Genomic DNA, 25449 nt, shown 5'->3' with positions numbered 1-25449 from the left:
AACCGTATGTGATGCGACCAATGTTATGAGGCAATTGAATGTCAAATGTTGACAGTCGGTAACAGGTGTATTTTGGTTGAATCAATTTTGTTTAGCATGTTAGTCTAAGGGTTTCTGCTTTTGACAAAAAGTATAGGTATTTGAACTCTATTCCATGACAACTAATGCATGTGAATACATAATTAGCGTTCAGACACATTTTTGTCTAAAATTAGTGGCGATTAAAGCCATTTTTTATTTTATTTATTTCTTCTTTAACCTGGGACCTGACCAGCACTGTTCTTCTCTGCTGCCCAGGATACAACATAGATAAACAGCAAACATGTGTTTAAAATATACATAAAAGGCATACAAATTAATGCCATGTAAAACATATCAGTACTAGCTAAAAGAAATTAAAATAACATAAAATTATTACATTTACAAAAAACTGCATAAAAGAGAAGAAAATGACCCCATATAATTAAGAAAGTGCATAATTCCCAAACATCGCAAGGACTCGATCGCCCAGCGGTGGGCTCTCTTGCCATGAAAATAGAAATCACGCATAGATCCCCCTCGATTGCTGGTGGGACCACTGGAGGGGAGCCCGCACTCAAAATCCCGATTGTCAAGGAAGTTCATGTGCAGGCGTAACCCCGGGCGTAACCTTACAGTAGTTAAACAGGAAAATTTAGAGATGATTGCAAGTTACTATATATGAAGAGCTTAATTTCAAAACCCCTTACATCCACTTCAGAAATTTTGAGAAAACATTAATAAATCATCAAAAAAATCATTGATATAAGGGGGTCTGCAACAAAAGCAGTTTTTGGCGGGATGCCTGGGTAGGATGAGCATCCCGCCCAAAAATACTTTTGTTGCAAACCCTCTTATAATGTTTTCTCAAAATTGCTCAAGTGGATGTAAGTGGTTTTGAAACCAAGTTCTTCATATGTTCTTGAAGACATGTGTTGACAGGTAGGGGATGTTTCGGGGAAGATCATTCAAGGCCTTAGCCCCCTGAACAGGAAAGTTCACTTGCCAATCTCAGTGCGCATCTTATTAATAACCAAATTTCCAGAGGTTAATGATCAGAGAGTGTAACTATATACTATAATTTAATGATAAAAGCATCAATACGCTTAGTGAAAATATTGCACAGGTTGGGGTACCAGCCCCCCCTTCCCCCCAAGACATTTAAAAACATTGAGACATGTATGATATTTACGACGATCAGAAAAAGTTTCCTAGTTTGCTTTTTACCTCATTAGCTTAACTTGGAATAAAAAACACAAAATGAGTTGGAGTGCGCATTGCAACGCCAATGATTGCGTTACCAAAACGTTTTTGCTGGCGATACAACCTGTTCTGGAGAGTTAGACTTGCATTTGATCAACTAAGATACAATAATCAACTTTAAAACAACGGATGTATACACCAACTTCAGGGTGCCAACAGTTCAAAACTATCTGATACGGTAAAAAATACCAATTATTATTTTATTAATTTGGTGTTCCCAAGTTAAACGCTGGTCATAAATAATGCCAATATACTTAAAATGTCACACTCAAGGGGCTGATCATTGTGAGAGTAAGAGGACCAGAGGATTCAAGTTTGTATGCCGATCTAATCAGCATTGTTTCGGTTTTATAGTAACATTCAATATTAGCCTATGTTGGTGAAGCCATTAAGCAACACTTTGCATATCAGAATATTGAGAACACTGTTTATTTCATCAATGTTTCTTTAACTAGCAAAGAAAATGGCAGTGTCATCGGCATGGTTAATTTTGCAATTCTTTACAACCTTAGGGAGATTGTTGATATATATTGTAATTGTGTGTACAAATGAGAAAATAAAATGTACGATCTTATGAGTTTGGTCATTTTTTTTTTCAAAGCAGATTTTTTGGCATATTTGCATTTAATACACATGTCTCAACTTGCACCTAATTGAATTCAGCCAAATTCAATGTGATTTTAGGACAATAGAGCAACTTACAATTCCCCATAGATTACCACAATATAAGCGCCTAAGAAGCTGGTGAGTTTTTACCTCATTAGCTTGGCCAAAAAACTTTCCTTACAATTGAATAATATTTGGCAAAGAATAACCAAATTGAAATTTGACCCAAATCGTATATTAAAGCTTTAATTCAACGCTAAAAGACTTAAAACTTCATAAAAAACAATGAGATTTTACAGCTTAGATCATTGCATGCAACTCTTAAAATTACTATAATTATGTATTCCTTTTTTATCATTGTTTTCACTACTTTAGAAACCTGGTGCTTGTACGGTAATGGTCCTGTCTTGGCAAGAAAACCATGATTTCACGATCATTTGAACATCTTCATTAATCACACAGTACATAACAAAGATAACAGACCCTTGAAGAGAACTACATATACAGAAAAGAACCTGGAAGACAACAGCAGCATCCTGGTGGATGAGGGAAAAGAGACCAAATATCCACGTCAATCCAAGGAGACAAGTCAGCATAAAAGCTCTTCTAACACCCTTCTTCATCTTCTCCCGTTTGTTACAATTTACACTGCTGGGCATCCTCCCATAAGTAAGTCGGTACATCACACGCACAAAGATATACATGTTGTAGACTAGGGTCAGTCCTAAAAGCAGCACGTGGGTGAAGTAAAAAGCGTAATCGAGGCGAATGAAGCAACTGTAAACAATTGAAAACATTCATCATAATCATAATAAATTATTATTAAATTGATTCTAACATCAATATTAATCATACTTTATTATTCATAAAAATACATCAAGATTAGAATGTACAACTAGATGGCACAGTTGTGTTTGACCTAACACGAATATCTATGCCCGTGACCACACCTAACCCCCTTCCCCAATCTTCCCCTATTCACAAAAGAAAACTTTTTGTTTTTGTTTTTTTTGTTTTGTTTGTTTTTCCATTTTTATTCACCTGTACTTGGGCCTGGTGGAAAGGAAAAAAACATACAGTCATGGTCCACCAGACCCCATCTTAATTACTGTAACCAAGATACATACAAAGATCAGAATATGTATGAGATTTTAAATAATACCGCCCCACCATGACAACAGGACCCAACCAATACCTCTGTTAAAAAGAAAGAGCAAATGCTGCGCACTACCAATCCAAGAGTGATGAAAAAGGCAAGCAAAATAAGAAGTGGTAGCCCAGCAAAAGCATGAAAAGGCCTACACAAAGGTAACTGTTGGGTCCCCCTGCCATGGGAGGGCAGAATCAGCACTATACAACATATACTTGTATAATATGAACAAATTATGTTGGTTACATGTACATCAATAAACTAGACCAGGGATTTTCTACACAAAACAAAAATCCCACCCAAACACCCCCTCAACAGTCAACACACCCATCCCCCAAACACACATACATGCAGACAAGTGACAAAACAAAACACAGATAACTTTCCCATATCACAGTGCAAATAAAAATAACACACAATGATCTTTGAAAATTACATCCCATTAAAAACCAAGATCAAAGGAAAATTTCTTGAAATGATTACCCAGTTTTCCTTTGCTTTCTGCAATTTTATATTCTGTGCCAAATTTAACTTTCACCATGTTCTTGTAAGCTTGAAAACTAGGGTTGACATCCTGAAATTTGCATCTATGAATATAATATTTCAAACATAATACAAGAAAGTTGATGGCATTTTTATGCGCAGAATCTTCAACATCCAAACCAAACATTTTCTGAAAATTTGAGAATCCAAAACACTCACCGGTTTTACTTTCGATCCAGGCACTCAAGCTATCCCACAAACAAGTAATTTTTCACATTCACAAAACAAATGCACCAGGGTCTCATCATTTTTTTACAAAAACAACAAAATGGAGAATCGGTTCTACCAATCTTATGAAGAAATTTATTAGTACAAACAGCTCTATGAAAAACCTTAAAGTAAAATGCTCTCATCTGAGTTTCAATACTGCAAGTAAAGTTGTTATCATGAATTTTACTCCACTTAATATCATCATCAAGATTCAAGGCATCAATCCAAAATAGTTCAGTGTTTACAGGGCTGTACTTTGCTTTCAAAATATTGTAAGAATACTTGGTAATTTTGCCATTTTCAAACAAAGTAGCAACTATGTTATCAACAATATTCACCTGAACCGTTTTGGGACTGTAGAACCAATCAATTAAAATACCGTTCATAAGTGAGTTGTATTTTCTTCTGTCCCTAATAAAGATATCAAATTCCATAACAAGATCTTCAAATGTTTTCACAAAGTTATGTCCTCTATTAAGGTCATTCAGAGTGCAAATACCATGTTCAAACCAATCCTGATAAAAAAAGAACTTCTTAGTTTTAAGACGCACCTTCCGGTTCCACCAAATGGAGTTCTGAAGATGATAACCATTGTACCCAAGGTTCTCTATCACCTTATCTCTGAACAAATACCAAACCCTGTGGGATTCAGCTAACTGTGAATTTTTTAGCAAAGCAAGAACACAATTTGGCGCATCAGCTTTCCATAAAACTGTAGTATCGTTATGAAATACCTGAAGAACCTGTGTCTCTAAAAGTTTCCAAAAGCTATCATAATTGGGGTCTAGTAAATGTCTTGACCAAACTAATTTTTGAGCTTGCGAAAAAGCTTCAACATCAATCAATCACAAAAGAAAACTTGGTGAGCACCATGTAAAAGCCCTTGTTTAAAGCTTTCATTTGATATACATGTAATGCTCATAACACACAATACCCTACCAAGCCTTCACTCTCTCTTATACCCCACAAGACCATCGCTCACTCTAAAACACCACCAGACTGGACCACACTCTCTCTAATACTCCACCAGAACCTCATTCTCTCTTGTACTCCACCAGATATTCACTCGCCCTACAACACCGCCAGACTGGCCTACACTCTCTCTAATACCCTACCAAGCCTTCACTCTCTCTTATATCCCATCAGACCATCACACTCTCTAAAACACCACCAGACTAGACCACACACTCTCTAATACCCCACCAGACCCTCACTCTCTCTTATACTCCACCAGACACTCACTCGCTCTAAAACACCGCCAGACTGGACCACACTCTCTAATACCCCATCCCTTCTTGTCCCATCATGACAAGCTTTTGAGGTGGTCCAAGGAACCAAAATCAAAATGCCTACACATTCCCGTTTAAGGGAGTTTTTGTCAAGTGATCAGTTTCCTTGCCGTACGATTCAGACCTTCAATTACAAACACAGATTGCTAACAAAATACTACCTATTGCGCTACACTGTGTTAATATAGGTCGTACCTATTTTGCTTTTTAAAGTCTTCACACTTTGACCACTGGTGATGCGGTTAATATAGAATACATCTAGGGTCATGGGTCATTATTGTACAAAGTATGAACCCTGGTGGTGCTATAGTTCTTGAGCTAGAGCTATTTGAAATTTTACACATATTGCTCACTGTAGCCAATGATCTTTGACCTCTGGGGTCGATGTTACTGAAGGAAATATCTAAGGGTCATAGGCCATTATTGTACGAAGCATGAACCCTGAGGGCGCTATTGTTCTTGTGCTAAAGCGCTTTTAAAAATTTACACATATTGCTCCCTGTAGCCTGTGACCTTTGACGTCTGGGGTGTGGCTACCATAAGTTACTTCTAAGGGTCATGTGCCATCATTATACTAAGTATGAACCCTGAGGGCGCTGTAGTTCTTGAGCTAGAGATGCTTCAAATTTTACACATATTGCCCCCTAAAGCCTATGACCATTGACCTCTGGGGTTTAGACTACCCTGCAAAATATCTAGGGGTCATGGGCCATCATTACACCAAGTAAGGGCCCTGAGGCTATTTCAGTTCTTTCGCTAGAGGAGTGCAAATAAATGGTCTTGAGAAGGAGGAGGAGAAGAACAAATACAATATCTATGCCCCGTTGCATGGGCATAGATAAAGACCCGAGCTGTAGCAGACTATATAGACCTTTAAAAAGGTAGGATATACAAAAAAATACAATGATGTAAAAATTACAATCAAAGCCATGAGAAAATATAATAACTTTTAACATGGAGAGCGCAGTGCATATGGGTTATGGGTCACTGGAATGACTGTATAAATGCTGATAAGACCGCTAATCCCCTGAACCAGTTGGATAATCTAGCATCGGAAAATCTTTTTGTGACTCTACAAAATAAATTTATCTATTTTTATCAATTACAATCAAAGAATATTCTTTTCAAAGAAATCTCTGTACTTACTATTCTGTGTTGCGATACTGATTGATATCAGCTATGCCAACAACCAATACGATAGCCGCTGGTACGCCTGTGAAAAATTAAAACATGATTATACCAGTGACATAAGCAGCCTTTTGCAATCGAGGGGGCAGTAAGGGGAAACACTTGAAAGGTTACGATTTCTTACGCTTGTTTAAACTTTTTAAAATCACTTCATTGCAGATATTCAGTGTGTTATCATATTCCAACGCCGACAAGTTTAAAAACTACCCTAAGCAACCATGGTACTTAAACACCCTTTTTTATGAAATCAAGTTAGACCCTAAGCACAGCTCTGTGTTTTGCTTTTTCAAAACCACCCCACGAATCTACGTTTTTATTCACACACAGATGCTTATGCCCCAGGACTGTATCAACATATATATGAAAACCTAATCATAAGTGAACACATTATAATGACGTACTTAACCCATGCCATTATTGATGCTTTTAACATCATCTTCGAAATATGGGCACCTTTTTTGAAGACTTGGACAAGTTTCATGTACATCATATGACCTTCAACACCCATCCATAAAGTTGTCGTTAATGTGAAGTAATGCAACAACATAGACACAATCACGCATCCAGTCGCTGATTTTGTTTGTTCAATGCCAATAACGAAGACAATGTACAGCGATAGTAATGATGAACAAAAACTAATAAAAATACGTTGAGGTAGTTTCATACGCAAGCTTCTGCAAGGAAAAACAAAGTGAAACTTCTATGAGACAAAGAACGATCACATGATTGATACTTCGGTGCAGATCATATTCACTTTGAATATAGCACCAGGACATATTTTATGAACGGTTCCTACTTGTCACGTTAGTGGTCTTAAGTTTGAAGTTCCATGTACATGTGACTTCCTGTACATGGTAACCAATTATTATGAACTTGAGGCGTGAGCCCAAGGAATGCACATGCAGGTCCAGTTTCTACAAAAATGTTATTATTGGTAGTTTAACTTTTAAAAATCAGTATGGCCAGTAGGGGCGGGATTTTCTTTGAGAAAAAATTGACCAATTGAAAGAAATATGATAATACATCTGGACCACCTGCAGCGCGTGACGCACCTCTTCAGTCAAGCGTCAACGCGGTGATCTTGGCAACAAGGCACTCCGTACCCACAAGATGGCGGCGTTGACGTAACAATGACTACCTCTATAGTGGCAAAATTGGCAGAAAAATATTTTACATAATATTCATAACCTGAAGAATATACGCAGCAAGTGCGATCCAATCAAAAGAGTTTGATTTGCGATGACAATGACTCCTGGAACACACCTTCTGCACGCGCGTGCGTGATACGCTATGTATAATGACTATGCACACGCCCACGCGATACCGTCGCGCTTCTGTGATTGGTAGCTCTTGTTTTTCGGTGCAAAGGTCAAGTTCGCTTTGTCAATATTTTGTAGGATAACAACAATAAAACTGTTTATGTTTATGGCATAAGATTAAATAAAATAACATGCCATTTTGATTTGTTCAAAATATTAACTTAATTTTTTAAGAAGGGTATCAATTTAAAGCTAGCGTTAAAAAGACAGATGTTGGTGGCCTTAACTAAAAAAGTTTGAAAATGGCAATTATCAGCTTTTGCATCCATTTACTGTACTACGAACATACCTGCTGGATAAGTATATGAAAAGTGTGACTATCAGGCAGGCGATGGAAATCCCACATCCAATTTTGCTAAACAAGTCCAATCCGTAAAAACTTCCTTGAAATCGATCCTGAAAATATCAAAATCATACAATTTTGAAATAACATATCCTAGAAACAGTTACTATTATTTGTTCAGCTTATAATTGTCAAAAGAAAATGAGACTCATAACATAATGTGTTTGATGTGATCATTTGTTTTTTTAACAAAACATTATATAAAATGTTCATTTCTAGACCTGGACAATACCAACAATTAACTATCATACTAATATGTACATATATTTCCAGCTCTTTTTAACATAGATTTTTATTTCTTTTTCAACTTATTCATCCTTTTCTGCTTTTTTGTGGTATTTTTTATTCTATAAACGTGTATATTTGTGTTCAAATTGAGAGCGCTATTTACATATATCTTACTAAATTTAATTATATACGTTATATTCCTAACATTTCATGATAACAAGTTTTTTGACTATTTCGTTGCCATTTCTCTTTTTCTGTCTCTTTTTCTGTCACTTTAATGCCATTATACCTAGTAAAGATGGAAAAACGCGATTTAAGATAAATAGCGCCATCAGTGTTCACTTGTTCTTAAAAATGACGCAGTTTTACAAACTATTAAACAACCTTGGAATAGCATGTGCAACGCTTATGTGAATATGCGTACGTTGGGACATTATTGATTTGAGCATTAACAAAACCGAATAATTTTAGCCAATTATAGGCCCAGCAAACTATGTGGGCATGGTCTTTGGGCTTTTAAATGGAAGTAAAAAGTCTGAAGGCTTAATTACGCACACTTTGCACTTGCCACAAACGCATAAGTAATTTCCTTTCACAATAATACGTACATCAACATGGTAGAGAAAAAAACAAAGATGAAAGCTATGATAGTTTCAGCAAAACATTGCTCTAAGGAGAACCGAAAACACACTGTTTGTCACAATGCAAAATGACACAGGAAAAATGTTGGGCTATATTGAACATATTGAACAGGTTTGAATACTGCCCTCCGATTATGTAGACCATACATTAAAGCAAATGATATTGATTATAATCATTGGTCCGAACACAGACCATCAGAACTATATAATAATTTATAATGCAAAAAACAAAAACAAAAATATAACAAAAATACAACCAAAAAATCCAAAACACACCCAAAACACCAAAAATGCTTGATTAGAATGCTACAATGTTGAAGTGTGTTAAGGTGTGACAAAGATAAATATTGCAAAGCATGTGTTTGTAACTTTTAGTGTAAACAGCTGCCGTATACTAGCCTCCAAGAACGCCACATGTTGACCATATCTCAAACTGCCCTTGGTAGACTCACCGTAATAACAGCAAAGCTAGTAAGATGATTACAATGGCAAATCACTTGACCACCTGTTGAACTGTTTTGAAGCTGACACCCCGTATCGGACCAATCTCCAAGACCGTTACTAGCGGTGATATCCCAATAAACACACTGAATATTGTCTATCTTCTCCCCAGGTTCCTGTAATATCATCATAAGCAGAATAAGAGACAGTCGAAATGGGCTATTCTATTTAAAATCCAAACTCTCCCTGTGAAAAAGTTTGGAAATATCTAATTACACAGGGGGAGCGAATTTCAAAAGGAATACATCAGCTCCATTTGAATTTCATACACCCTCTGAGAAAGATCCAACTTGAATTTTCCACAGACAGGGAGGGTGAGTTTCAGATAGAGTTGGTTAATGTGCTAATTCCATTTATGCTCCCCTGTGGAAGATATTTCCAAAATCTTCCACAGGGGGATTGTGGATTTTGAATATATTAGCCCAAATACTTAGGACATTATGGGCGAGTTTCCCGACAGGAGTTTTAGTAAGCCTTAGTCTTAAGGTGGCCTTGAGGCCACTAAGCCTAGCCCGCTCTCGAAGCCCGAGTCTTAACTCTAGCCGGATTTCTTAAACGCAAATTCAACCTAGTCTTAGTGGCCTTGCAGGCTTAACGCTTGACAACCTCGTCCCTTTCAACCAGCGACTTAATTGTATAGGCTGTTGGAGGTAGATGTGCATACGCTGTTGTCCTTCACGGTTTACCGTACTAACAAGGTTGCAGTCTCATTATCGCAATGTTCCCAGCGCAATGACTAGCCTAGACCCGCGGTCTTGTGCTTGGGCTTATACCGTACACAACTTGATTGAAGAATATTTTGTCTGTTTTTGTGTCTTTTATGTATCATTTTATTTCCACTTGACTTTTTTATGAGTCCTGCTTGTATGAATGATACGTCTATGCTTTTTACTCGTGATTTTTTCGTTGCATCCCAAAAAGGGTAAAGCTGTAAGCCTACTGGAAAGGAAACTGTGATTCCCCTAAAAAGTAAAGCAAAAATTGTTTCACACTTCAAACAAATCATTCGAATTTTTGTCAAAAGTAAAACATTATTTAAGGCAAAAACATAATATTTACTATATCTTTACATGTACCAATTTTGTCATTCTATTGTATTAAATTGATGTCCAACCTGGTATAATATAGGCAATCCAAAATCATATTGTAATACTTATGAAAAGGTCGGATACGGGTATCGAACTAATAAAGGCTTGGATAGGGACAGGACGAATCATATAGGTCTTCATGATGATGATGATGATGATGACGACGACGACGACGACGACGACGACGACGATGACGACGACGATGACGACGACGACGACGACGACGACGACGACGACGATGACGATGACGATGATGATGATGGTGGTGATGATGATGATGATGAAAGAAGTTTAAAAAAATTTATATTCGTTGCTCAAAAAAAAATCATCATTCAAATTGAGTAGGCCTATGATAGCAACAGCAATTTAAAAAAATAACTCTCAGAAGTAGGCCTAATTAACTTTTTCATGGGGGGAGGGGGCAAGGAAGCCTCCCCTACCCCTGCACTCCCCCGCTAGTTACTCCACTGCTTAGTACTCATGTTAATTGAAAGACCGTCAAAAATATTAAAGAAAAACAATTTATAAATTGTAATAGACCAAGGCTTACGACCTAAGACCTGCTCTGAGGCAGGGCCAAGAAAAGCCGTTGTAAGCCTGGTCTAACAGGCTTGCGTAGACTACGGCTATAGAAGACTGATTTCGAGAAATGCAAATTTGACCGAAGCCTGGGGCTAATCCTACAAGCCTGGCCCACAGGCTAACGAAGCCTCGAGGCTATGGTAGCCGTGCTTCGGGAAACGCGTTTTCAGTTAAGCCTGGTCTTACGACCTCTTAAGCCTTGAGGCTATACAAGCCAACTGCTAAGCCACCCGTCGAGAAATTCGCCCTATATCTCCAATCCAAAGTAAAACATTGTGTCTAATTTATTAATTTCAGCAGATACCTTGTTTTACTTTAGGAGTAGACTAGACCAATTTAGAAACAAAAGTGATTTACATATAGCCTATAGTGGGGAGTGTAAATGTGCAATGTTTATTTTATATTGGGAAACTTTTAGGGCGAGTTTCCCGACAGGAGTCTTATTAAGCCGTAGTCTTAAGGTGGCCTTGAGGCTACTAAGCCTAGCCCGCTCTCGAAGCCCGAGTCTTAACTCTAGCCGGATTTCTTCAACGCAAATTCAACCTAGTCTTAGTGGCCTGGCAGGCTTAACGCATGACAACCTCGTCCCTTTCAACCAGCGACTTAATTGTATAGGCTGTTGGAGGTATAGATGTACATAAGCTGTGGTCCTCACGGTTTACCGTACTAACAAGGTTGCCGTCTCATTATCGCAATGTTCCCGGCGCAAAGACTAGCCTGGACCCACGGTCTTGTGCTTGGGCTTATACCGTACACAACTTGATGCAAGAATATTGTGTCTGTTTTTGTGTCTTTTATGTATTATTTTATTTCCACTTGACCTTTTATGAGTCCAACTTGTATGAATGATAGGCCTACGAATATGCTTTATACTCGTGGTTTTTTCTTTGCATCCCAAAAAGGGTAAAACTGTTAAGCCTAATGGAAAGGAATCTGTGATTACCCTAAAAGGAAAGCAATCAACGTGCTATCTACTGCTGATATCAGTAGTCTTCTCAGATCTCACATGAAGTTACTGTTGGTACAATATTTGTAATTATTTAAGTAGAAGATATAGCAATATTATATGCATCTTATCCGTAAATTCAGTTTTAATACTGCATGCATTATTAATTCGTGTCAAATATTTACTATATCTTTACCAATTTTGTCGTTCTTCTATTGTATTAAATTGATGTCCAACCTGGTATAATATAGGCACTCCAAAATAATATTGAATAGGCCTACTTATGAAAAGTACGAGTATCAAACTATTAAGGCTTGGATAGGGACAGGTGGTATCATATAGGTCTTCATGATGATGATGATGATGATGATGATGATGATGATGATGATGATGATGATGATGATGATGATGATGATGATGATGATTATGATGATGATGATCATGATGATCATGATGATGATGAAAGATTTTCTTTAAAATTATATTCGTTGTTAAAAAATCATCATTCATTTGGGGGTGGGTGGGGAAAGCGGGGCAAACATAATAAATGAGGGGCAGGCATCGTTCATGCTGTTTGGGTTTGTAAGGGGTGGAGTGGGTCTGAGGAGTTATGGGATCTGCTTGGAAAGTGTCCCCGGAACATTGGCGTGGGGGGGGGGGAGGTGGGATTGAAAAAAAATGGTACAAATGCCCGGGGGTCACTCCCATTGTGGCCTGTACACCATCCGCGATAATGAAAACGCGTAAAAGGGTCGTTTTTCGTGGGTAGGCACGATACGCGCGTATCGCGTTTAGGGTGTCAAAACATGAAAAATTGGAAAAAGGGTAGCAAAATTGCAATTTCTAAATACGCGGAAATGAAATTTATGGTATGAAATTTGATGTTAGGAATGAAATCCTTGTTTAGGGTGTCGTTTTAGCCAAGGGTTAAATCCTTGTTTAGGGTGCTTTTCAAAAGTTGATTATCGCGGATGGTGTACAGGCCACAATGGCAGTGACCCCCCGGGTACAAATGCCATATTTAAGCTATTAAAGCTGGTGACATATAGGCCAATGGTACAAAAGTGGGATAAATGTAATTTATTTAACCTTAAAAATTGAGTTTTTAAGGTTAAAATGACCAAATATGAGGTTTTATAACTCTCAGAAGTATAAGCCTAATTTACCAAGAGCTCCCCTGCTCCACCCCCTAGTTACGCGACTGCTTACTCATGTTAATTGAAAGACCGTCAAAATATGAAAGATACACTTTGCGTTACAATTTAAATAATTTGTAAATTGAAATAGACCAAGGCTTACGACCTAAGACCTGCTCTGAGGCAGGGCCAAGAAAAGCCGCTGTAAGCCTGGTCTAACAGGCTTGCGAAGACTACGGCTACAGAAGACTGATTTCGAGAAATGCAATTTTACTAAAGCCTGCGGCTAATCCTACAAGCCTGGCCCACGGGCTAACGAAGCCTCGAGGCTATGGTAGCCGTGCTTCGGGAAATACGTTTTCAGTTAAGCCTGGTCTTACGACCTCTTAAGCCTTGAGGCTAGACAAGCCAATTGCTAAGCCACCCGTCGAGAAATTCGCCCTTAAAGTTAAGTTGCCACTTTAAAGGATTAGTTTCTCGAATCGGAACTCTTGAATGACATAAATATGTACATTTAAAAATCAAAAGCAATCAAAAAGAAGGTTTAAACTGCATCCTTATATCTTCAAATTTGACAAAACAAAATGTTTTTAGCTTACACCTCTGATGAAATCATCTTACCTTATCAATATTAAAGTACAACTCTACTGGATAAGCTGGAGACAATTCAGACACTGAGACTCCTTCTATAGTAGCGGAAATAATGTGACTTGCAACAACTCTGAGATACGAACCCTGTGCATTCTTAGTTTCGTTTGCTAATATTGTTGATGGAAACAATGCTGCATTTTGGTATAGTAGGAAACTAATGGCAATGTTTTGGTTACCTTTAATGAATAGAAAACAATTTTATGTAATAAAATCAAGAGAATGTTTTGTACATTTTTAAATATTAATTGACAACAAAATGTATTATATAGTATTTCATTGTGAAAAATTAAGTTAGTAGGAAAACCTCATAAAAAAGGGACAGTTTCTTATTACCTATGTTGTTGTTATTTTTCATATCTTCTACAATTGCATCATCTATTATCTCCCGTGGAAGTTGAAAGGAAATAGCAGCCTCAGTTTCGGGTTTTGGTGGCTCTCCAGTCGACAACCTGACACTAGTGTTGATAGGCTTTTCATCATCTCCTGTAGCAACTGCTTCAAAGACAATTTTTCCATTTCCAATGGAGTCTGGCGAAGCTTTGACGGCATGGATAGACACATGCTTTCCTTCGATTGTGGTATTTCTTGGTTGTGATTGCACAGCAGTAATCTGTCTTTCTAAAGCTCTATGGATCTGATTGGGTGCTTCAGGAACAGAAATGTCTGAGCTTGAATCGTCCGTCTCAACGTAAGAATTAAGAACATTGTCAACAGTTCTCACAACAGATTGTGTCACCTAGGTATGTGAAACAAAGTTAAAAGTAGAACATCAACAAACAGGCTGACGTTGCTAGAAATTCATAAATCAACTAAAATAAAGATTGTGCAAATACATAACAATTAAGGTAATCACCCTTGACTATCATGACCTACAAGTAAGTGCACAGAGGTAAAGGACGAAGGAGAAGAGGGAGAAAGAAAAGGGAGGGGAGAGAAAGAGAGGGAAGAGGAAGCAAAGGAGCCATTCCCTCCCTGGCCATGGTTAGGAGAAGGGGAAGCTCCCCACTTCGGACATCTTTCCCCTGGTTTTGATTTTTTACAAATTGTTTATCATAAGAGAAATTGTATGCTCACCTCGGATGATGGGTCATTAATGGCGGTTATTCTGGTTAGAATCTTGCTGATAAGTTCTAAATGCTGGTCGTCAAGGTCAGTCGCCATGGCAATCAGGAGTGCTAAGTTATTCGCCACCGACATTGTCCACATTATCACTCGAAACATTTTCCTGGTATAAAATGATGCATATAAAAGGAAAATGACAGAGAATGAATTTAGTTAAATTCTTTTGCATCATCTCCTCCATATATTTCCCCTTCTTCATTTTTCCTATTCACTGTCAATTAAATCTTGTTTTTCTTCCTCAGCATCACTCCCTCCTATTTCTTCAACATTTCCTCCTCCAGCAACTCTTATTCATCTTATTTCCTCCCTCCTTCGATTCTTCTTCCTCTCCCTGTTCTTTTTTTTACATCAGCATTGTCAGCATTTTGTTCTTGACATTTTCATTCTTTTCCTCCTTCTTCTTTCTAATGGGTCACGAAGGTTAGTCGTATATGCCATACACAATAAGAACATAGTCCATTTTTATAAATGTTAATGAAAATTCCAAAAGACGCCCATGCGGCTGGCTATGCTTTCTATGAAATATGCAACTAGAATTCTGGATTAGGATGTATAAAAATAACAAATTGCCTCACAAAGAAACAAAAATGTCCCCTCAAAATAAAAAAAAGTTTATCACATAAACAATAAACAATAAACGGAATTTATATATGGCCTTAGCATAAGTATGAACAAAGCGCTTTACAATGATCTTAAAAGTACAACTTACACTACATCTTAGGCTACAGTAAAATGTACAACTTAATTAAAAATAAAAAACTTAGTTTGGAAACAATAGGTTTTCAGATTAGATTTAAAAGTGGCCAGACTATGTGAAGTACGAAGTTTTACAGGTAATTTGTTCCAGAGAGCTGGCACAGAATTGCAGAGGGCATTATTCCCATATGTTGTGTGAGTTCTTTTACATTCAAGCAGACTGCCATCAGCATGTGATCGTAGGAACATACCATCAGAAAATGTGTGAGATTTTAGGAGATTTTGTATGTACAGTGGTGTTGTTTCATGTTTCATACACTTTCATGCTTCAGCTGAAACGTTACACATATTTCCAAACAACTGTTTTCGCCCCAATTCGTGTCAGCCAATAATTATTGTTGATTATAATGCCGGGCTACAAGCTACATTGCATAGCTTCCATAATCTCACTTTGAAATAGAAGACCTGTTTTGTCAATTCACTAGGATACAAAAATATGTGATTGGTTGAAAAATTCATGAAAAATCTGTAATACAACACAAGATTTTTCACAGATTTTCAACCGGTCACAGAATTAGAAAAATGTGTCCTAGTAATTTTTATTCAACTTACTTCTGCAAGTCTTTCCAACTCTCGAACTAGATCATCATCATCAAAGTCTTTAGCTGTTGTGGGTAAATGATGGGTTGGTGCTGCAAATGTTGACACCATATCATCATCATCATCAAAGTCTTTAGCTGTTGTGGGTTCATGATGGGTTGGTGCTGCAGATGTTGATACCATATCATCATCATTATCAAAGTCTTTAGCTGTTGTGGGTACATGATGGGTTGGTGCTGCAGATGTTGATACCATATCATCATCATTATCAAAGTGTCTAGCTGTTGTGGGTACATGATGGGTCGGTGCTGCAGGTGTCGACACCATATCTTCTATTGAAGCAGGTCCTGCAATATGACAGCAATGGCATGATTTTTATCATATTATTTTCAGACTAGATCTACTTCTCCAATTTTTGTCATCCAAATATGATTGCAATTTTGTTAATTAATGTTGTCTTTAGCACAGTCACAACAAGATTCTAGCCCGCTATCATTCTCCCCCTCCCCGGCCTCGGGTCCCACCTTAATACTGCGACAAAACTGAACAAAGTTGTAATGTGCATCTTCCATTATCCTCATTTTTGACCATTTTAGCATTAAATTGAACATTCACTTGCTTAGGTGCAGTTGTAATAAATAAATAAATAAATAAATAAATAAACAAATAAATAGCACCATATGTGCTCAGATTGATTGTTTTCATGCCCCCCGCCATATATTATGTCACACAGATTACGCACATTACTATACATGTACTTACCTCTGTGTAAATTAAAACCAGCTGGATAAGCATAGGCAGTATTGGATTTGTATCCATAAACTATAGCATTAAATGGTGCATTCTCACGATGCCCCAAATTATGCAAGCCAGATGTAGTCCGCTTACGTAAGAGGCACATGCTACCACGTACATTTCTTAAGACTTCCCAGTCCGCCATTGTCTTTCCGTCAAAGAATAGATCAGATTTATGCAAACAGTTAATGGACACATGTACATAATAGGTAAAATCTGAAAGTTCAGATACCGGGAAACTAATGTTTGTAGAAAATTGGTCAACTGAGGTAACTAATACCATTGATGGGATTCCAAAACTAGTGTCGCGGGGTTTCATGTACTGCATCACCAATACTGGATTATCTGCAGAAATCTCAAGCAAGGAATTGTCCCTAACTTCAATCTCTTCAATGTCTCCAGAGTTGAGTTGAACAGAATCTCTATTGGATATTTGAATATTTGTTGGAATATCACTCGCTCCAATAATGTGACATGCATAGCCTGAATTGCGTCCCTTAAAGGGGCCAACAAAGTATGTCCACCCAAGTTCTTCAACTGGTGGCAGTTGTTCAAATAAGGGCAAACATTTATTATTATCATAACATCCAGAGCCAGCCACAACTGAAATTGGGTGGTCAGCATTCAAGTGAGTACCAGTAGGATCAATATTCGTGTAGTGAACCACATACGTTTCGTAAGGACGAATGGTGACTTGGGTCGTACTTTCATGTCTTGGAGTTATTTCAATCGTAGTTGTGATGTCTAAGGAGCTTATGGCAATAAATGAGTGATCGCCACTAGATGGTTGATATGTTGCGATGTAATATGTTAACCCAAGTCTTCCTGTTGGTATTGCTAAAAAACCATCACCACCATAATTTCCATGATTATATCTGCTAAACACATGTACTGAAATTGTGTTTGTGGAATGTACATTGATGGATTGGTCATTCACACCAGAGGTACGTACACACGCAGATGGTGGAAGCACAACTCTGACAACATTGGTTGTGCCCACCAGATATTGTTCTCTAAATGCAAGTACAGTTACAGTAACTACGGCACTCTTAGATGTGGCAGTCAACAGAATATATGGAGAACAGCTTCTCTTGGCAGGAATACTAAAAACAAAGTCCTGGCCTTGTGTATGGGCATCAGCATCACAAACTAAGGAAAAGAACAAACATAATATGTCATTAATAGTCAGTTAATTATAAACTTGGCACAAAAAGCGTCGTTAATATTCTACAGGCAATTTGTTACAGAAATCTAGACTCAACATCCGTTTATTAAAATATCGCAGCACCGTGCGATGAAATCAAAATGTACAATTTAATTTCATCGCGTGATGCTGCAATGTTTTAAAAGTATGTGGGGTTTGCATCTCCTTTTATGATCATTCTGATGACCTTGATTTTCCAGCAGCCAATTACAAGTGTGCACGGCCACGATATCGCAGCGCAATGCGAATCTCATCACCGCCAAGCTCGTAAAAACCTGGCTCAGATTTCAGTTTTAAAAGCATCGCATCACGCTGCGATTTGGAGTCTGAATCAAACTATACGGTATCAGGCTGTATCAGAATAATTGCTCTCATGAGTAATTTTTCGTCTGCCGTCTGCTCTTCCTTTTCGCACTCCCGGGTTCGCATTCACAAAGTGGGCTTTGGGTGAGGCCCCATACTGGCCCTGAAGCGGCCCACTCCTGTTCACAGACAGTTGAGTTTCACCCATGCATGGCGTGGCGAGCCAGGGCTGGATTTCGACGTATCTGGGATATAGATCTTCAGGGGCGAAGATGACGACTGCCATCTCTGCTGCCATTCATTAACAGTCCAGTGAGTCGATGTCTCCTTGGTCTGTGCCTGATGTAAATGGGTGCCGCAACTTCAGTCGAGGTTGCTGGACGTCTCTGTTGACCACTTCATGGAGAAGATGGCCTTGTTCAAAGCACGCCGAGTCAAGACCATGGTCTGCGACTTCCTCCTCAGATCGGCTGGTGGAATACCTGCTAGTATTGGCAGCTGTTCTACTGGGGTTGGGCGAAGGGAACCACTTATGGTGCGGAGAGAGTTGTTCAAGCTTGTGTCCACCAGGTGTGCGTGGGCACTCCTACTCCATACAGGTGTGCAGTATTCGGGAGGGGCGTAAACCAAAGCCATCGTTGCAGTGCGTAAGGTGGATATGCTGGCTCCCCAACCTGTTCCTGCGAGGCGTCGAATAAGAGCTCCCCGTGCTGTGACTTTGTCGCGGAGGTCTGGTGTTGTCAGTAGGTAAGCGATCTGTCAGTTTCACTCCAAGGTAGGTAAGAGTAGCTTGGAAAGTAAGTCGACTCGTATTGACCACGATGTTTAGCTCCCGCTTAGCTTCTTTGTTGTTCAGGTGGAAAGCTGTTTTCCCTTCACTGAGTTTAAGGCGCCAGTTCCTCAGATATGTTGATATTGTATCAGGATCAGTGGCGTAGATATTTTTTGTCATGAGGGGGGGGGGGGATGTGGTTGGAAAAGATTTCTTGAAGTATAGCGAATCCAGCACCTTTTGGCGACCAAATAAGTTTATGGTACAAATGCGCGCAAAGCGCGTGAACAATTTTGCCATATTGAAGCTAACATGATGAAATATGGTGCAAAAGTGGAATATATTCGCGCGAACGTGAAGAAATTGGCACTTTTGGGGTTAAAATGGCCAAGCCTTTTGGTCAGAAACCCACATACAGGCGTCAACATTGGGGGATGATTGTACGGCCCACCCCCTGGCAAAATATTGGGGGATTTATCCCCATCCCCGGGATCTACGCATATGGCCAGGATGGCTATGTCGTCTGCGTAGCCGTACTTCTTTGATGTTGTCTCTGGCAGGTCATGAATATAGATGTTGAATAGCAAAGGAGCCAATATAGATCCCTGAGAAACCCGCCGGCGGAGTCTGCTTTGCTGTCCGTCACTGGTCTTCAGTACGTGAACCATACGCCAATCCGGTATCATACGAAGTAGCTTTGCAGTGAGTCCCCTGTGCCATACGGTGTCATATGCAACAGTTACATCCACACAGACAGCCCCTGCCTTCTCCTAGTTCTCAAATGTATCTTCAATGTCCTGTGTAAGGAGGGTCACATGATCTACAGTTGACCTACCCTGGGGTTGACCCGTGCGTAAATTAGTCGCTCAAGAAGTTTGTAGCGGATGCACAACAATGAGATGGGCCTGTAGCTCTTTGGATCATCCTTGGGTTTGTTCGGCTTCGGTAGTAGCCCTGCGCCAGATCTTTGGGATTTTACACTGGCTCATCGAAGATGACAAAGAGAGCCAGTTAGTAACAGCGTTGCCAGCATGAAGGAGGAACTCAGGAACTGCTCCACTGTGAACTGATTGGTTAGCTCCGTGTCATGGGTGTCCGTCTTCCAAAGACTGGCCACTTCCCTGGCAACGCATTTTGAAAAATCCCGATCTGGGATCTTGAATCGGCCGTTCTGGACTAGCTGAGATGCGATGGAGTTAGCACTTACTGGGCGCTTGGTTGGAGATGAAGTTTCCCAGCCAGTTAATTGGTTGACTGTGTGCCATGCTCTGCGGCAGGAGTGAGTGAAGTCAATTGACTCAACAGTTTCAGCCCAGCGTTATTGGCTCTTCTCATCTAGGCGTGACAGCAGTGTGGAAGCAGTTCCTTGTGACCTCTCACCTGGTCCAGCTTCGATGTAATCGTCATACAGCTCTTGACATTCATCGTCCCAGCATGGGATGTATATAGCTCCTCTGGTAGCCACGTGGGATTGACTGGTTTGCTGCATGGATGAGCAGGTTGCAGTAGGCCTTGTATGATGAGTCCAGGTCTTCACTGTCTGGGCGTGGTAGCCTTGAGACCTGCTCGTTTGTTATCCGTTGAAACTGCTCCCAGTTAGCTTTGTGAAAGTTCCAGCGCTTCACTGCTTTGCTGGTAGTTGATGCTACGAGAGATGGAGATGTTATCAGCGAAGGTCGGTGTTGAGATCGTGGAAATCTGTCAAGGACTCGCCGTGTAGGAAACTGGCATTTGCAAAGGCGAGCTCCGGGTTTGAACCTGTATTCCAGCGCGGGGAATGGAAGCTGTCAGGCTCCTTCGGATTGTAAAAAAGGGTAAGATCATTTGCAGAGGGCCTGTTGTTAAGGCATTCCCCATCCTGTGTACATCTGGAGTATCCCCAATCTGTGTGGTGGCAGTTGAATAAAACATATACATATTAAAGCAGTAGGAAAAAATAAATAATGCAAAATAATTAGGTAAAATTTAAATCAGAGGACTGTGCTGGAGATGACATATTATTCCACATAGTAGCACCTCTGTAAGAAAGACTACACTTCTTGTAGCTATTTGCAGAAAAGGGAATATTAAAATTTCTTGATTTCTTTCGATCGACCATCGATGCTTGGTCGATCCTTATTATTTATGAAATCAATTAATTTACTATTATTAATTGTGATAAAATTGTAATTTGTGCCTGTATTGATATTGTCCAATATAAATTTAGCGTTAATTCTGATTAATTAGTTGATAGTTCATTAATAACAAGCATCGAATCAGCATCGACGGTCGATCCAAAGATCGAACAAATTTGTTTCTGGTGCCTTACAGGAAGTATATTGTTTGTCACTTTATACATACATTCAGCAAGATGAATATTTCTAATCTTATCAAGATATAACCATTTAAGTTGTTCCAGACCTTCAGCTCCTAGGGTATCCCAAGGAACATTACAAATATATCTAGCAGCTCCTGCTTGTAATCTTTGTAGCTTAAGGGGGTACTACACCCCGACCAATTTGGTGCCTATTTTTGCATTTTTCTCAAAAATTAGAGCGCATTGGTGACAAGTAAGATATGCATATTATAGGGGCAAGGACTACAACTACTGCACTAGAAATTTCATTTCAGCACAGACAACAGTTGTGGAGTTACAGTCAAAAATGAGGGAAAACCAATATTTGATCAATAAATCAATAACTACTTGCCTTGAGTTTTCAGTGCAGTAGTTGTAGTCCTTGCCCCTATAATATACATATCTTACTTGTACAAAATTGGGCAGGGGTGTAGAACCCCCTTAATAGGATCACTTTTGCTACAATTGCCGTTGCCCCAAATTATATCACAATAGTTGAAGTGTGGTACAATAATAGAGTTATAGATAAGTTTAAGAGTACTGTTAGAGACAAAATACTTAGCCCTTCTGATCATTGTGATACAGATTTTTTACAAACAAATTCCATATGCTCATGCCAATTTAAATAATAACAATCAATTATTACACCTAGATGAGTGTTGGAGTAAACCTGAATTATAGCATTCCAATTTAAATGTACATTTAAGCTATTGTTATTAATTTTACTTAGTCGCTGCCATGAACCCAGCATCATAAATTTAGTTTTATTCTCATTCAGACTCAGTTTATTATTGTTTAACCATAACTTGATACTCGACAGATCATTATTCAAGCTATTTACAATATCAATATCATTTTGGCAGAGCAGTAAATAATAGTGTCATCAGCATACATACTTGTTTGAGAAAAGTGAAGACAATTAGGCAAGTCATAAATAAAATGAAAAGGAGTGGTCCTAAGATTGAGCCCTGAGGAACACCGTAATTAATATAATCAAAGTTAGAAAGTATACCATTTACAAAAGTAGCTTGAGTACGATTAAAGAGATAACTTTTGAACCATCCAATACTGTATTTGCTGACTCCAAGATTTTCAGTTTTTTAATCAGAATATTGTGATTTACAGTGTCAAATGCCTTACTTAAGTCAATTAAGGTGGTACTGCACCCCCTGATAAATTTTGCGAATAATTTTGCATTTTTCTCAAAAAATAACTACACACTGGTAACAAAAGTTATGTATATTATAGGGGCAAGGAATCCAATTACTTCACTGAAATTTCAGTGATTCAAGTGGTTCATTATAATCGCTCGCAAGACATAGTGGCGTATCAGCCATTTTTGACAAAATGAGATAAGATCAGTTTCATAATCTATGTATAAAGCACTACATTCTGACAAACTTGCATGTCATGAATTAATTAAGTATTATCACTAATTAGGTTTGGCGTATCTCACTCAATGGAATTATTGTGTACAACATTCCCCTTGTTTTGGACGACATAGTGGCGTATCAGTGACATACGCCACTATGTCGTAAATATGTGACATACACCACTATTTTGGTATATCGCGGCTGTGTGGCCAATATGGGTATGAATTCAACTATTATTCGACATACTGGCGTATCACGTGTCCTATGTTAAGAAATGAGGTACATTCTAGCGGTACCTCTTTTTTTTATCATAAATAATGTACTGCTTGTCTTGAGTTACTGAAAACTCCAGTGTAGTAACTGGATTCCTTGTCCCTATAATATACATTTGTTACCAGTGTGTTATTATTTTTTGAGAAATATGCAAAAATAGTCACAAATTTATCAAGGGGTGTTGCACCTGGTGTTTATAGAGATCTTAATATTTTTTTTAAATGCCAACAAATTTTACGGAACTAAACAATTCACAAAAATTGAAAAGTCAGAGAATCATTTTGATACAGCCTGTATAATTTATGTGTATAAAAACGACTGACTTAAAACTGCTCAATATTCATGCATATTGTCCTGGGAAAGATTAGGCCTATGTTCACTGGAGGGCATGATAACTAGCACTACAGTCCTGTTATATTGACTTTTAAAGGAGAATCAACGGTCCAGGGAAATTAATGTGTCACTGTATGTAGCTGGAATGGATAATAATCACGGTGATTACGATTGTAAAACACAAAAAGCCACAAAATACATTTTTAGAACGTCCATTGCCATCAATAATTATTGCTTTGTATTATTTAATATCCGAAAGTTAATGATCGAGAAAGGTAACTTAATTAGCAAAATAAGAGACCCAGATGATAGCAATAAATTTCCTATTAGGAAATGATTGGTTGACGTGTCAAGCGACATCGCTCGGAAGTTGAGATTTCGTCAACTCACAAAAGCGACGTCTCTTTTGCCTCTCCGAATGTTTATCGATCGCCTTGCCAAATTCCTGTTCAAGCAATAAAATTATGCTCGTATCAGATTGAACACAACTGTTGATATTTGGCAGATTGAAGTCCCTAACTACATGTTATTGATTAAAGAAATTTAGAACAACTAGGGTATATAAATTATGTAATGTTGTTCCTTTGTACCAAATGGATTTGCCGACAGGCTTATTATATCAAAGTGTAACCATTGTTTCGAACAAAAGGGTTCCGCCATTAAATTGGTAACTGATAACATAATAACACTTTACATGGGAGGTGACTGTCAATAAGTGATAAATAGAAAGTCATGGGTTAGTTCCCCACTTGAGAAAGTGGTATGACTAAATTTGAATGTATCGCAAAGGTGTGTTTGTGCCGGTCTCAGGCCTATAGACGAATCCAATTTCACCCATTCCTACACCTACATGACAGCCATATTAGGGTCCCCGTCGGCTCCATCTCACCTAAAATGTGAAATGATGCGGCCTTGGAGGGTATTTTAAACTGCATTCTACCACCCGTGTTACACGTAGACAAAAGAATGATGACAGCTTACAACACAAAAGAATCTAACATCGAATTTTAAGCGGCTTTAATCCACCCAATTGGGCACTTACAACACCAGTTTGGTGCTGCGGGGACCCAGTCATGCCCGACCAAATCCTGACCATGACTTGGCTCGTTGGATTCATCTATAAAGCACACTTCTTTACCACCCACCCAAATAGGCACTTCATTTACATACATTGAAGGCCCTTGATGATTGATTACACATCAGAATGTATTAAGGCTGCCAGGTCCATATATGTCTATAGACTATAGTATATAGTAATGTATAGTGATCGCTAAGTCTACATGTAGGCCTATAAAACAATAAAAGTTTTATCATTAAAAAGGAGATTGGCATTGGCGAAGTGATGGGGGCATCAAACATTTGTTAGAAATTAAACATTACTGGAAATAGATAATATTCTACAGCCACTAAAAAGTATGTAGCGGGCCTAAGCTAGTTTGCTAATTGTCACATCCTTTGTCAGGCTAGACAAAAAAATACCTTTAAACAATAATATTAAATAAAGAGCAAAATCTTGTTCCTTACCATGAAAGATAAAGCTGACACAGATACACAAAGCCAACAGATAAAATGTAGTCTTGCAAGCCATTGTCATTGCAATACTTCTTTACAGAATTGTAGATTTGTGGTCACACTATGCTCTTGACAAATTGTCAACTATGACTGTTTGATTTAAGTGTTCGCATTTATATCATATGCACGCAAACAAGAAACAATGTAATAAAAACACAAAGAGGGGAAATTACAAAATACTGGATTCTCAGATTTCAAAACTTATGCATGAAATATGAGAGCAAATATCATCCACGCTTGACTGTAGACTACCACATCCACATTATTTCAATATGCAGTTTCCTCTTGTAGCGAGCAATTATTCCCCATTGTGTTTGTTTGTTCTTGTGCATGATGCGTATCCCCATTACCTACTTTACTGGGGGAAAT

At 38.5% G+C, this 25449-nt stretch overlaps 2 protein-coding genes across 2 annotated transcripts; both read right to left on the bottom strand.

Moving 5' to 3' along the window:
* LOC140168799 (adhesion G-protein coupled receptor G2-like) lies at positions 1-14863 on the bottom strand. The gene is made up of 8 exons (XM_072192208.1): positions 14777-14863; positions 14036-14438; positions 13673-13878; positions 9251-9415; positions 7876-7982; positions 6674-6941; positions 6226-6293; positions 1-2664 (listed from the first exon to the last, which is right to left on the bottom strand). The coding sequence occupies exons 1-8, from the start codon at positions 14861-14863 to the stop codon at positions 2259-2261; spliced, it is 1710 nt and encodes a 569-aa protein (XP_072048309.1). The 3' UTR covers positions 1-2258.
* On the bottom strand, positions 14311-25140 carry LOC140167923 (uncharacterized). Its single transcript, XM_072191213.1, has 5 exons — positions 25033-25140; positions 16883-18064; positions 16133-16467; positions 14777-14927; positions 14311-14438 (listed from the first exon to the last, which is right to left on the bottom strand). The coding sequence occupies exons 1-4, from the start codon at positions 25100-25102 to the stop codon at positions 14883-14885; spliced, it is 1632 nt and encodes a 543-aa protein (XP_072047314.1). The 5' UTR covers positions 25103-25140; the 3' UTR covers positions 14311-14438; positions 14777-14882.
* Positions 25141-25449: the final 309 nt, after the last annotated feature.

Source organism: Amphiura filiformis, chromosome 13 (genome assembly GCF_039555335.1).
Source record: "Amphiura filiformis chromosome 13, Afil_fr2py, whole genome shotgun sequence".
NCBI classification, from domain to species: Eukaryota; Metazoa; Echinodermata; class Ophiuroidea; order Amphilepidida; family Amphiuridae; genus Amphiura; species Amphiura filiformis.
This window is presented reverse-complemented; position numbering and strand designations above follow the sequence as displayed.